At 42.3% G+C, this 15,008-nt stretch overlaps 1 protein-coding gene across 1 annotated transcript in view; it reads right to left on the reverse strand.

Moving 5' to 3' along the window:
* Nucleotides 1-387: 387 nt before the first annotated feature.
* Nucleotides 388-15,008, reverse strand: part of LOC122549916 (uncharacterized) — a 47,543-nt gene continuing 32,922 nt past the window's right edge. The window contains exons 2-4 of the mRNA XM_043690139.2: nt 13,714-13,793; nt 4,358-4,918; nt 388-572 (exon numbers count right to left, since the gene is read on the reverse strand). Coding sequence (XP_043546074.2) covers nt 519-572; nt 4,358-4,918; nt 13,714-13,793 — 695 coding nt within the window. The 3' untranslated portion in view covers nt 388-518. The remainder of the gene's footprint in view (nt 573-4,357; nt 4,919-13,713; nt 13,794-15,008) is intronic.

Below are 15,008 nucleotides of genomic sequence, written 5' to 3' on the forward strand. Positions count from 1 at the left end.
CTTGCGTCATGTATTTTGCATTATTTTCTACTTTAAATAGCTTTATCTCAAAACTTTGCTGAGTTGCAATTAAAATTGCATTCTCCTATTATGAGTAGTTTAAGACAAGTCTCTATTTCTTCGTAATAAAAACAATTCAATATTTTTATTGAAGATTTTGAATTTTAATCTGCTTTATGATATCGATGTCCACATGCATTTTGAAAAACTGGTAAATGCCTATAGAATAATTCAAATTATCTGCACAGTGTAGTCCCTCAGGTAATCTATAGCAAAAACAGTCCTACAATTTACATCTCTTAATAGAAATTACACAGCACTACAAAACTAATCTCAAACATTTTACATCTTTCATATTTTATACTTTAGATTAAATTGAAGAAAATCTTGCATTTTAAGCTATGATTTTATTGATTAGTACAAGTATAGGAGTTTACAGTTATGCATATTGTATATGGTACAAAGGCAACATTCTTTGTTGAGCTGTATATACACACTGCAGTTAATTCCATTTTCATTCACTTGTATATGATCACATGATTTCCTCCAGTTGTAACAGTTACTCGCTTCTCCTGAAATAGGGCAGAGACATAATGTTAACATGATAAAGTTATCCATTCAAGAAACCATAAGACATTAGTAGCCAATTCCCCACTTCCTACATCATTTATCTTTTACCACCCAACAGAATGAGTTATCACCTTCTCTCTACTCTCAGTTAGTTATTAACTGGTAAATGAGAGCAGCTCAAGGTGGCCAATTTGTTAACCATTGCTACAGGGATGTGCTTAATTTCAAGTCTGCTGTACACCTGCACTTCCACTCACTTATACCTCACCCATTTCCCGCAAAAAAGGCCTTAGCCATCTGCGAGATTAGATGTTCAGTGCAAGAAATTTAAACCATAGACTAATTCATATTCTACCATTTGCAGTGCAAAATGTTAGTGCTGTGCAAAAGGATCAATGTTGAGTGTCCTGCAGGAACACTACCTACTGAGCATTTAGTCTATGCACACACACACATCCATAGATGTTCAGTTATTACTAATATTCAGGTCCGATTAAACATGTGGGAGGTCTGCAGGAAATGACTGCTGATACAGTAAAACAGGGTTCCATGGTTCCTGCCACACCATTAACACACTGACGCTGCAGGAGGCAGTACAATCCTAGTTAGAGAGGGGCAAGAAAGCCTATGGTAGAGAATGCGCAGGATTCATGAGTGATCTCGAAAGAACACTCCTCTGGCATAGAGCTTGAAACCACAACCATATGGCTGACACGTGTGGGTAGTTATCACTGAGTCAAACTAGACATCCTGGATTTGGATTTTCAAATGGGCTTGGGAAATCCAGCAATCTTAAAATATTCTTAATGCCCCCATTGGACTAGAGGTGAGCTTGGAGCTCAATTAGCGGCTCCTAGTTTTGCCAGAAGGTGGAAACTACCTGCTGGATCAGCAGTATCAAAACTCAGATGGCAATATGAAGGGGCTTGCAGCTGCCTTCCACAAAAGAGGAGGTTGGACTTTTGAAGAGGTGCAGCATCAGTGTCCAGAAACTGATCAAATGGGTAGCCGACTGCAACAGTGCTAACCCACCATTTGGCAAAAAAAAACAAATTTTGCAGTTCCAAGCAGTGGGCCCAATAGCTAGTCTTTAGTGCACACCGGCTGGTCAGGTTTTGGCTAAGGAAAATCACCTTCCGGCTCTCCCTGCCCAATCACAAGCTACTCAAGAAGCTTAAAGGAACGGTTACCCCTCTCCTTTGAAAACTCCAATTCTGGAGGCAACAAGATCCAGAGATGCCCTTCGGAAATGAAATTTTCAATGTACATCCACATCCTAATACATCTGAAGTCCCTCAACGACTTTTTCCTTAACTCCTCCTCTCCCTGGTGCCTCTTGGCGATATCACCTGCACACACAAGGATTGCTTCCATGTGCATACTTAAATCCTAAAACCACAATATTGATTGCAGCTGTTTAAGGCTCAGATTGTTTATAACTTAGTGTCTTGGACATGCTATGCTTTTGAATCCAATTTCTCTTTACCATCAATAATTCTGACTTGACAACTTTACCCATCTCTGTTACTATATCAGTCCATCTACTGTTACTTCTAACTTGCCTATTCCATTATGAAGTAACTATGAGGAAGGGAATGTGCTGTGAACATTAGCTCATCTAAAATCAAGGGGTGGATTTTTCTAGAGTTTAAAAAATGACCTATAGGACCTGGTTATCAAAGTTGAGAGTGTGGTGCCGAAAAGCACAGCAGGTCAGGCAGCATACAAGGAGCAGGAGAATCGACACTTCTGGCAAAAGCCCTTCCTGATGAAGAGCTTATGCCTGAAACATTGATTCTCCTGCTCCTTGGATGCTGCCTGATCTGCTGTGCTTTTCCAGCAACACACTCTTGACTCTAATTCTCCAGCATCTGCAGCCCTCACTTTTGCCTGGTTATGGAAACCTATACCATTTATATCAGATTCAATTTTTGTCAGTGAGAGAAGATAAGGCATGATTGGTACAAGTGGGAAAGCTAAACTTAGCAAAGCCTTTTGATCTGAGAGCTGTATTCCAACAGACCACATTTTGTTTGCAACAGCAACCTTACTCTGCAATCTGGCAATCACATATTAATGGAGTAGGTGCAAATACTCTTCAGGGGTGGTGGTTAGAATGGATATGGTCTATATAACTGTCATAATCAAAGTTTTGTTTAAAATGTTCTGCACTTTAAACAAAACAGGCTGCAACAGTCAGTAAGACTTAAAAACAAAACTTTGCTAGTCTTTTGATTGACAGGCATGGGCTAGGAAGAAAAGAACATTGGGGAGATTGCACGCCTCCTAGTAGAGCGCTTTAGGGAACATCTTTGGGACATCCACACCAATCAACCCCACCGCGTGGCCCAATATTTCAACTCCCCCTCCCACTCTGCCAAGGACATGCAGGTCCTGGGCCTCCTCCATCACGGCTCCCTTACTCCCCGACGCCTGGAAGAACGCCTCATCTTCCACCTTGGAACACTTCAACCCCAGAGCATCAATGTGGACTTCACCAGTTTCCTCATTTCCCCTTCCCCCACCTTGGAAGGTTCCAACCTTCCAGCTCAGCACCGTCCCCATGACACCTGTCCTACCTGCCTATCTTCCTTTCCACTTATCCACTCCATCCTCCTCTCTGACTTATCACTTTCATCCCCACCCCCATTCACCTATTGTACTCTTTGCTATCTTCTCCCCACCCCCCCACCCCCATTTATCTCTCCACCCTGAAGGCTCCCTGCCTCTATCCCTGATGACGGACTTTGCCCAAAACGTCGATTTTCCTGCTCCTTGGATGCTGCCTGACCTGCTGTGCTTTTCCAGCACCACTAATCCAGAAAAGAATATCAGGTCGTTACAATACAGCTTTTGTTGCTATTTCCCCAACAGCTTTAATAATAATGTCATTGTCAAAGGATTAGCAATCTTTAATGGGAGGTCTGAACAGAAGAGATGAGACTAGGTTTAAAATTATTAATCATTTGAGACTGAAACATTTTGAATGGGTTCTATGAATTGGTGGTTCCTTTCCACTATCAAGTATGTTTGAGTCACAATTATTATTAGGTTGTACTTTCTTTCAATTCAATGTCACATGATGTCTCTCTATGCTGGATATTGGATTAATATTTATGGAAGATCCTCCCCCATCTGTGCACTCTCCTCTAGCCTCCATTTCTCCTGACTCTGGCCTCTTCTACATATTTCCTCTGTCCACTCAATTATTGTTAACTGTGCTTTAGACAGTACAATCCCATGCACTGGAATTCCCTCCTATAAACGTGGGTATCATCATTATTCCCTCCTTCATCAAGACCCTCTTTAAAGTCATCTCTGTAAAGCAATATTTTTATACGTCTCAAAATCTGCTTCTTTGACTCTTTTTAAATTTGTCTCTGTAAAGAAACTTAAGACTTTTAAGTTGATGCATTATTCTGCCAGAGGAAGAGGAGGAGGCTGGTACAATTACAACATTTAAAACGCATCTTGATGGGTATATGAATAGGAAGGGCTTGATGGGATATGGGCCAAATACTGGCAAATGGGACTGGAGTAATTTAGGATATCTAGTCAGGACGGATGAGTTCGACCAAAGGGTCTATTTCCATGCTGTACAACACTGACTCGAAATGTGACTGAATCTTCGACAACAACAAAGCAGTAACCAAATAGGTAATAATATTTTTAAAAACCCTTTTAAAATGCCAATGAATTTGAACTTACATTGTGATTTTGAAGCATAAGATTGAAATGAAGAAATGTCTGACAAGTAAATATTAAAATGCAATGCAACTTTGTATACCTTATTTCTTGTTGAAGAATGTATTGCACGTCCTATATTAGACAAGGCAATATTTGCTAAAGCTTTGGATACATTTTGTGCAGATTGTTGGAAGGTCATTTCTGTTGGATAACCTCTGGTCATACGATTTCCTTTTGCAACATTACCAGACTGAATCAGAACCACTGGAGGTGCTGGATGTTGCTGATTAACAACAAATGTTGGTGCAATTTGCTGCTGGTTGATAACATATGTTGATCCATATTGCTGCTGGTTGACAAGATATGTTGATGCAGTGTTTTGTGTATTGAAGACACAAATTGAAGTAGGATGCTGGTTGACAAAGTAGGGTAAAATTGGAGCAGCAGCTGCAGCACCAGTATTCTGTGCAGCAAAAGCCACAGATGATGCAGCAACTGACTTCTCATAGCCAGCATATTGTGGATGAGCATTTGAGGGTTGTGGCGCTGTTGGGTATGTTGGATATGGTGAGTATGGTGGAGATGCAGGGTAGTTGGGTTGATATCCAGAAGGAGCATAGTTTTCATTTGTCTGAAGTACAAAGGGATTGGGGGATGAAATCTAGAAGAAATCAAAGAATGAAATAAACAAACTTTTCTATAATTGGAAACTACTTGCTTTATCACATTAAATTAATTTCCTGTTTGTCGTGCATGAAAATAATTAACCTTGATGACATCAACCTCCTATACAGTTCATTGCAAGATACTGTAACTTGAGTTGTATGTGTCCAATAAAGCAAGTCATGATGGTAATCTCTTTCATTATTCTCTTCAATGATGTGACATTTTTTAATTTCTCTGCTCTCCTCAGCTAATCCAACCTGTTTCCCTCTGGACTTGTGGCATTCCATTCTCTACCTAGACTTTGTTATCAAACCTGCTGATGCTGAATGCCAATTCTCAGACACATTCTCCGATGTCCCAGATTACGATTCCACCATTGAATCAAGCTGCAATTTTTCTTCATGGACGTGCACTTCCTCTACATTCCCCATCAGGATGGTCTGAGGGCTCTCTGCTTCTCTCTTGAAAGGAAGGCTGAACAGTCTTCATCCACGACCATCCTCTTTCACCTGGTGAAGATTGTTCTCACTTTCAACAACTTCTCCTTTAACTCATCTCATTTTCTCCAAGTCAAAAGTCTGCCCATGTGCTCCCATATGCATCCCAGTTATGCCCATTTCTTTGTGGGCTACGCAGAACATTTCTTGTTCCATCCTACTCTGGCCTCACCTCCAACTCACTTTGATACATAGATGATGGCAATGGTGCCACTTCCTGCTCTTGTCTGGAATTGGAGAAATCCATCCATTTTGCTTTCAACTCCCATCCTTCTCTCATCTTCACCTGGTCTATCTGACTCCTCCCTCTCTTTTCTTGACTTCTGTTTGCATTTCTGAAGATAGACTGCACACCAATATTCATTATAGGCTGATGGATTCACAGTTATCTGACTGTACCCCAAATACAGGCTCCTGCAAATTACATCTGCTCTGATGATACCACCTGCCACCAGGGGGCCTCTGACATGATCTCCTTCCTGTTCAACCAAGAATTCCTCCTCCCCATTGTGGTTGGCAGGGTCCCCTACCATATTTAACCTCTCTCACACTTCTGCCTTCACATTTTGTCCTTCCCAGAACAAAGATAGGGTTCCCTTCATCCTCATTTTCCACCCAACGTTCCTCTGCATTCATCCTTGCAATCTCCTCCATTCTAGCAGCTGCTACCCAGCGAATGTTCCATTCACAGTCATCATTCTGCAGGTACCATTTCTTATAACACCCTGATCCACTCCATCAGTCCTAGCACTTCCTCACTCTCCTATCCCATGAAATTGCAGAAAGTGCAACACTTACCTGCTCACCTCCTCTCGCCTCACTCTCCAACATCCCAAACACATCTTCCAAGTGAAGCAGCATTTTACTTAGATTTCTTTCAATTTAGTCTACTGTATCTGCTGCTCACAGTGTGGTCTCCTTTACATTGTCAAGGCCAAATACAGACAGGGTGACCACTTTGCTGTCTAGAGGAATCACCATGACCTCCCATGTGCTTGCTATTTCAATAAACCACATTACTCTTATGTTAACATTCCTGTCCTGGACCTGCCGCAATGTTCCAATGAAGCACAACAACAAACTCAAGCAACAACAGCTCATTTTCTACTTAGACACTTTACAGCATTCAGACTCAGTACTGAATTACACAACTTCAGAACCAGTCCTCCACCAAACCACGGGCTTGTCTTATTTGTGACTTATTTATTTTCCTCTCAGCGAAGAGGACTTTCTCCCTTTTGCAGCTTAATTTACACCCATTTTATATCTCTATTTCTCTTTCATCACAATTACCAACACCTTTGTCTTTTGCACAGGGCTTCCACACCATTTATGCCTCTCGCCCCGTCAAAAGTGCAAAAACCACCTTTTTCCAACTCCTTGCAGTTCTAAGGAAGAGTCATATTAGACTAGAAACCTTAGCTCTATTTCTTTCTCCACAGACGCTGCTGAGTTTCTCAGGCATTCTCTGTATTTGTTTCATGACAGTGCTGTGATTGAAAGAGGTGAATAGTGTGTTGTCAGATTGCTGCAGCTGCAAATTAAAAAGTGGTAAATTAAAAGATTGACATTTTAATTGAGAAGTCATCAAATGAGTCAAGGGATGTTTTAATCTCATTGATAACAAGGTAGAATACATTCTTATCTGTTGAAAGGGTAGATAGTATTATAATCAAGGGCTGGATGCTACACTAAGGATGTCTCCATGATCACTGAATAAATTTCAGGGGCAAGCCAATTTCCACCTAAATGGTTCACACTGCTTTATTATTTTTGGATGATGGACTTTAATTAGTATGAGGTAGGAGGCAGGAGTTGTATCCATCTTGAAGACAATGACCTGGATCTCAGACTTGCCAACCAGCTGATGACTAACAGTGCTAGGGAAGAGTCGTGGCCCCGCCAGTCCTGCAATTATTCTGAAGAGATTACTTTTAGCGATGGATACAAACATATAGGCAAGTCTGAGTTTGTACTGAAGCCAGGCTGACAGGGTAAGAGGGCAGGGTTGACAGAGGGGAAAACTGGGATTGGGAATTCCAATTGACACAGGAGCTCTGGAAAGAGGCATTCTCCACTTTCACTCAGCAACAACCCTCGGGGGTAAACTTGCAGGGCCTCTCTCAAACTGCCACCTCAGGGCCTCAATTATGTCCGTGGCAGGTGGAAACACTTTCCCAGAATTGTAAAGGGAGTAGATGGATTGGCAGTGGGTATATTGCCAAAAGCATGGCTCATTTATTTACAGAACCATGTCTGTGTTTCTGTCCATAGGTGGCCAGCATAATTCAGACCCAAAAGTAAGTGTTCCATAATTCCCCATTGCTTTTAGGTACTCGGCCTAGATATCCACAATTGTGCTAATTCATAGATCTGTACGTTTACCCTGGGAGCTATATGTGCTCTTTGCTACAATCCAAGTGCTTAACTATTGTCTTTTCTATTGTTTATAAAGTTACGTGGAGAGTTTAGTTGTTTGCTTGGGGGTCTACGGTATAGTCAATAGTTTTTAGCTATTATAATGTGGCTGATGAGGTTTACGAAGGGGTGAGGCTGGCCTGGGGGAGCAGAAGAGGTGTAGGCAAGAGTTTTGTTTTAAAGTGTTCAGAAGATGCAGTTTTAATGGAAAAGCTGTAATTACTATCAGACTTTAGAATAGAGATGGGCCTTTTAACCTGCCAGTTCTGGACTCTGCTTGGATCTGTTCCTACTTCATGAACAGGGTAAGGACCAGGTCACATGGGAGCATGGGTTTCCTGGCACATAGCCTGCAGGAATTTTACAAACACAGGAAGAGAACTGATGTTTCTTCCAACTTCACAAAACACTCATGTTCAGGCTAAGATACAACAAGAATGGGGTTTTTGGGGGCGGGGAAGGGGAAGAGGAGGACAGGCCTCCCCTCCCCCACCCCACAACCAGAAGGAAGGTTGACAGTGACTGGAATGAAGCCTGTGTCCCGTAGCCATAATTAGCAGCGCATGAGCTGATGTGCTGCAGAGTCAGACTTCTGTTTCTCACTGGGAAAGATGCTCAAGTAGTCACAGCAGCATCAGAAGCTCAATTGTAAGGTGTTGGGGTGTAAATCATAGTCTGCAGGTAGGGGGCTGCTGTGTGTCAAAGAATACAGCATTTTCACATTTCTTCATGTCACTTTGTAAACCTTTGTTTTAGCAGGGGCCTGCCCATGCAGACCGTGTTATGGGATGAGCTGTGTAATGCTAATTAGTTAATTGAGCTTTTAACAAGTTTCTTTGGCCCTTAATTATTTATTTGCTGACTTCAGGTTTTGTTTGCCCATCTCCACCTTATCAGAGTTAGGTCATAGGTGCTGTGTAAGCCTCCTGCCCTATGTTACATGCCAACCTGCCAAAATCACATCTGGTGAATATCTAATGCTCAATTTTTTTTCTTTTTTGTTTGATCAGCCTCCAGTAGTTTTTTACTGATACCAAGTGGGCTGCTGAAGACCCAAAAATGATGGTATTTCTGCATCACATTTACCAATCTGAGTCAGAGATACTGAAAGGAAAGTTATACCTCCAAAACAAAAGGCATTGATTAATTTATTAGCGATCTGAATATTCATGTTAATCAAGATTCGGAGATGCCGGTGTTGGACTGGGGTGTACAAAGTTAAAAATCACACAACACCAGGGTATAGTCCAACAGGTTTAATTGGAAGCACACTAGCTTTCAGAGCGACGCTCCTTCATCAGGTGATTGTGGAGGGCTCGATCGTAACACAGAATTTATAGCAAAAATTTGCAGTGTGATGTAACTGAAATTATACATGGAAGAATTGATTGTCTGTTAAGCCTTTCATCTGTTAGAATACAGTGATAGTTTCACTTCTTTCATGTGTAAATCACAAAACCCTTTTTTTTAAAGTTGCATTCTCGGGTTAGCTGTTAACAATGGTGATAGCTAGACAATATGTTGAAGGTGTTAGCCCCCTGTGTTCTCTGTCTATGACCTGATGTTTAGATTGATTCCAATCTAAAAAGTGAGATAACAGAGTTTTACATAAATTCATGCAGTTTTTGAGCTCAGAGTTCTACATGAATGTATGTGGTTTTTGAGCAAAGTACAATGTAATTCTGAAAGTACCAAAAAAATTCACCACACAAAATATATGTGTGCATGTGGGTCTTTGTCTGTGTGTGTATCTGTCTGGGGTGGGGTGTGTGTGTGTGTGTAGGGTGTCTTAAGTCTGAGAGGGGGTGCATGTGTCTATAAGGGTGTGTGTGGGTGTCTGTGTGTGCGTCTGTGTGTATCTGTGTCCGTGTGTATGTGAGAGTGTGTGTGTGTGTGTAGGAATATCGGTGTGTGTGTGTGTGTAGTGCAATGGTGATCACCTGTAATGTGACATGAACCCAAGGTCCCGGTTGAGGCCCTCCCTATGGGTACCGAACTTAGCTATCAGCCTCTGCTCGGCCACTTTCCTCTGCTGCCTGTCCCGAAGTCTATCTTGGAGGATGGTCACCCGAAGGTCCGAGGCTGAATGTCCTGGACCACTGAAGTGTTCCCCAACTGGGAGGGAACCCTCCTGTCTGTTGATTGTTGTGCGGTGCCCATTCATCTGTTGTCGTACCCCTTGCTCAGTTTCCCCAATGTTCAATGCCTCTGGGCATCCCTGCCTGCAACGTATAAGATAGACAATGTTGGCTGAGTCACATGAGTACCTGCCATTTACACCGTGGGAGGTGTTCCCACACGTAATAGTGGTATCTATGTCCACAATCTGACACATTTTGCAGCGTCCACCGTGACAGGGTTGTATGGAGTTGTCCTGAGAGCTGGGCAGTTTGCTACGAACAATGATCTGTTTGAGGTTTGGCGGTTGTTTAAAGGCAAGTAGTGGAGTTGTGGGGAAGGTCTTGGTGAGGTGCTCATCCTCATTGATAATGTGTTGCAGGTCACGAAGAACATGGCGTAATTTTTCAGCCCCTGGGAAGTACTGAACAACGAAGGGTACCCTGTCAGCTGCAGCCCGTGTCTGTCTCCTGAGGAGGTCATTACAGTTCCTTGCTGTGGCACGTTGGAACTGGCGGTCGATGAGTTGAACATCGTACCCCGTTCTTGTGAGGGCATCCTTGAGTACTTCCAAATGTCCGTCACGTTCCTCCTCATCTGAGCAGATCCAGTGTATGCGTAGGGCTTGTCCATAGGGAATGGCTGTTTTAATATGTTTTGGGTGGAAGCTGGAGAAGTGTAGCATTGTGAGGTTGTCTGTGGGTTTGCGGTAGAGTGTGGTGCTGAGGTGTCTGTCTTTGATGGAGACGCACGTGTCCAAGAATGAGACAGACAGTCGAGAGTAGTCCATGGGGAGTTTGATGGTGGGATGAAACTTGTTGATGTCACTGTGTAGTTTTATCAGTGACTCCTCACCATGGGTCCAGAGGAAGAAAATGTCATCAATGTACCTGGTGTACAATGTCGGTTGGAGATCCTGCATAGAGAAGAAATCTTGTTCGAACCTGTGCATAAAAATGTTGGCATATTGGGGTGCAAATTTGGTCCCCATGGCTGTTCCGTGTGTCTGGATGAAGAACTGGTTGTCAAAGGTGAAGACGTTATGATCGAGGATAAAGCAGATGAGTTGTAGGATGGTGTTTGGAGACTGGCAGTTGTTGGTGTTGAGTACTGAGGCTGTTGCTACGATGCTATCCTTGTGGGGGATGCTGGTGTAGAGTGCGGAAACGTCCATTGTGACGAGGAATGTTCCTGGTTCGACTGGTTCATGGGTGCGGAGTTTCTGTAAGAAATCCGTAATGTCGCACCAGAAGCTGGGGATCCCCTGTACAAAAGGTTTCAAGATGCCTTCCACATAGCCAGAGAGATTCTCACATAGGGTCCCATTTCCCGACACGATGGGACGCCCTGGTGTGTTCGCTTTGTTTACCTTTGGAAGGCAGTAGAAGTCGCCTACACAAAAAGTACGTGGGATGAGGGAGCATAGGGAACTCTGAAGGACTGGATCCAAAGTTCTGATCAGTGTGTTTTAATTCACGGGTATGTTCTTTGGTCGGATCAGCTGGTAGTTGCCTGTAGTGTTCCTGGTTGTTCAGTTGTCGGTACACTTCCTTGCAGTAATCTGTTCTATTCTGAATGACAACGGTTCCTCCTTTATCTGCTGGTTTGATGACAATGTTGTGATTGGTTTTGAGAGCCTGGATGGCATTGCGTTGGGAACGGGTGATGTTTTGCTCTACCTTATGGGTACAGCTGATGAATCGGCATTTATATATTTCCTGACAGTTTGAGCATACATGTCAAGCCCAGGGCAGTGGCCCTCCGGTGGGGTCCACGTTGACACCTTCTTTGGTCGCTCCTCTACAGATCCCTGTGATGACTGTTCTAGTTCATCAGTGGGCTCAGTGGGATCACTGCCGGCACCTTGAAAGAATTCCTGGAGTCTCATTTGTCTGATGAACTCCTCTGTGTCTGCTGCCAGAACCAACGGGTCCATTTTGGTGGTGGGGCAGAAGTTGAGACCCCTACTCAGGACTTCAATCTCTTCCGGTCGAAGGGTATGGTCCGATAAGTTGACAATAGACTTCCCCGCAGTGATAATGTTGTCTACTGTGGTTCCAGGGCGGGCTTTGCTATTACTGGTGAGAATGCCAAGCTTCTCCAGTTTTTTGTTCTTGGCGTGCATGTACGTGGTGTAGTTTTGTCGCCTTGTCTGTTTGGCGATGTCACGTAATTGTACTGATGTATCCTGTGTGCAGGCTGTGAGTGTGGATTCCATCTGAATTTCAAGATTGTGGCACCTGCTGTAGAGTTGGTGCACGAGATGATTGAGATGCCTGGAGGCATGGTACATTGGGGAAACCGAGCAAAGGCTACGACAACGGATGAATGGGCACCGCACAACAAATAACAGACAGGAGGGTTCCCTCCCAGTTGGGGAACACTTCAGTGGTCCAGGACATTCAGCCTCAGACCTTCGGGTGACCATCCTCCAAGGTGGACTTCGGGACAGGCAGCAGAGGAAAGTGGCCGAGCAGAGGCTGATAGCTAAGTTCGGTACCCATAGGGAGGACCTCAACCGGGACCTTGGGTTCATGTCACATTACAGGTGATCAACATTGCACTACACACACACACACACACACACACACCGATATTCCTACACAGACACACTCTCACATACACACGGACACAGATACACACGGACACGCACACAGACAACCACACACACCCTTATAGACACACAGACTCCCACACATGCATCCCCTCACAGACTTAAGACACTCTGCACTCACTACACACACACTCTCACAATCACAACCCCCACCCCAGACAAACACACACACAAAGACCCACATGGACACATATTTTGTGTGGTGAATTTTTTTGGTACTTTCAGAGTTACATTGCACTTTGCTCAAAAACCACATACATTCATGTAGAACTCTGAGCTCAAAAACTGCATGAATTTATGTTATCTCACTTTTTAAGATTGGAATTAATCTAAACATCAGGTCATAGACAGAGAACACAGGGGGCTAATACCTTCAACATATTGTCTAGCTATCACCCATTGTTAACAGCTAACCCAAGAATGCAACTTTTAAAAAAAAGGGTTTTGTGATTTACACATGAAAGAAGTGAAACTATCACTGTATTCTAACAGATGAAAGGCTTAACAGACAATCAATTCTTCAATGTATAATTTCAGTTACATCACACTGCAAATTTTTGCTATAAATTCTGTGTTACGATCGAGCCCTCCACAATTACCTGAAGGAGCGTCGCTCCGAAAGCTAGTGTGCTTCCAATTAAACCTGTTGGACTATAACCTGGTGTTGTGTGATTTTTAACCATGTTAATCAGGTGAGTCTTTACTTTGCCAAGTTATTTATCAATGTCGTTGGAATGGTTACAGTTACAGCTATGCCTTTACTCATGCAGCTAGGATTAGAAGAATGCATGGAACACACTGGAGATTATTTTACTACCCTTACATGATTTCACCTAAAAAATAAATTCTGGAAGCTCACCTACGTACAAATGAGAGAATGTAAAATAATTTACTGCATAATTATACATCTTAAATATTAGATTGAAATTGAATGGGAATCCCCAAGAGAGTTCCATCCTGAATTAATTAACAGAATTAGTGGAATCTGAAAAGTTGCATCCTTATTTTTATGAAAGCACATTTTTAATGTTTTAGTTGCTATCAATGGTTCTGCAAAGGAAAAAAATAAGCTGGATTTCCTTTCTATTGCTTCAAAGTATTATAATAAGATTGATACAGTAGAAATAGATTTTTGATGCATACCGCAGAGTAAGGTGGTGGGTGCAAACCATATGGGGGTGGTTGCGGAATGCTTCCAAAAGCATCTGCTGTTGTTCTCACATCTAAGTAATAAGATAAATTGGAAACATTAAACTGAATATATATGCATAACATCCCATTTAAAGATACATGAGTTACTACTCATAATAATAATAATTATAACAGGTGTGTACTCATTGTGTAAGAGGTATCCCATAACTATCACAAAGTGGCAGATTGAAGATTGAACCCACAATTCCAATAGTATTGCCAGTCTCAGAACAAAAAAAAGTGACAATTAGGGACAAGTTACTGATAATGCAAGGAAAGACTACATAAGTGAAAATAATTAAAACTCAAGTTTGCCAGTGACCTGTTTCAGTGCAGAAATGGTGGAATTTAGAAGCTGTTGCAAGTCTTCATTGTTAGAAATTAATAGCTGACCTTTGTTGGCACTGCATAGAGAAGCCAAGATCAATAAAGTGTTGCATCATGACATAAGAATTCTTTCCAAGTAATTGGCTGAACTTGACTATTACCTCAATACATTCTGGAGAAATACACAGAACAAGATGCTATGTCCAATACCTAACAGAATGTACACAGTGATTAGTTATTTTAGAGTCAAAGTTATTCATATTGTTTACATTCAAGTCACAAAGAGATGTCAAAAATCACTTACAGGAACACTTTTTTTAAACAAAGAGCATTAACCAAAGAAATCATGTGACTCATAATTTTGCACTGTTCTCTAATTTTGCACAATTGAGAAATACAACTATTTTAATTTTTTGTGCTTTGTTATTGCCAGAAAGGAGCCCTCATAAATCAGGAAGACACAACACAGTTAAATACAGGATAATGCTCTTTCGTAAAAGCAATCCTTGTTCCACAGCACATTTTGTTAGAGCTTCTGTACGGTTATGCTATACTATTAAGGCGATATTCCTACTTTAGAGCTAATTTAGAGCACAAACACCTGATGAAGCAGCACTTTGAAAGCCAGTGCTTCCATACAAGCCTGTTGGATGATAACCTAGCGTTGTGTGATTTTTAACTTTGTCCACCCCAGTCCAACATTGGGACCTCAGGTCACACTTTAGAGCTCGTCAGAAATAATTGAAGGAATTTTGTAAGATGGATTGTAACTAAAACACTTTTCACATTGAATGCTTCCTACATTAGGCACAGCAAACCCTGATTTTGGTTTGATATTTACTCTCATTCCTGAAGAAGGGCTCATGCCCGAAACGTCAATTCTCCTGCTCCCTGGATGCTGCTTGACCTGCTGCGCTTTT

This window comes from Chiloscyllium plagiosum, unplaced genomic scaffold (genome assembly GCF_037043375.1).
Source record: "Chiloscyllium plagiosum isolate Xiang-an unplaced genomic scaffold, Cpla_swu_hap1 HiC_scaffold_5, whole genome shotgun sequence".
Lineage (NCBI taxonomy): Eukaryota > Metazoa > Chordata > Chondrichthyes > Orectolobiformes > Hemiscylliidae > Chiloscyllium > Chiloscyllium plagiosum.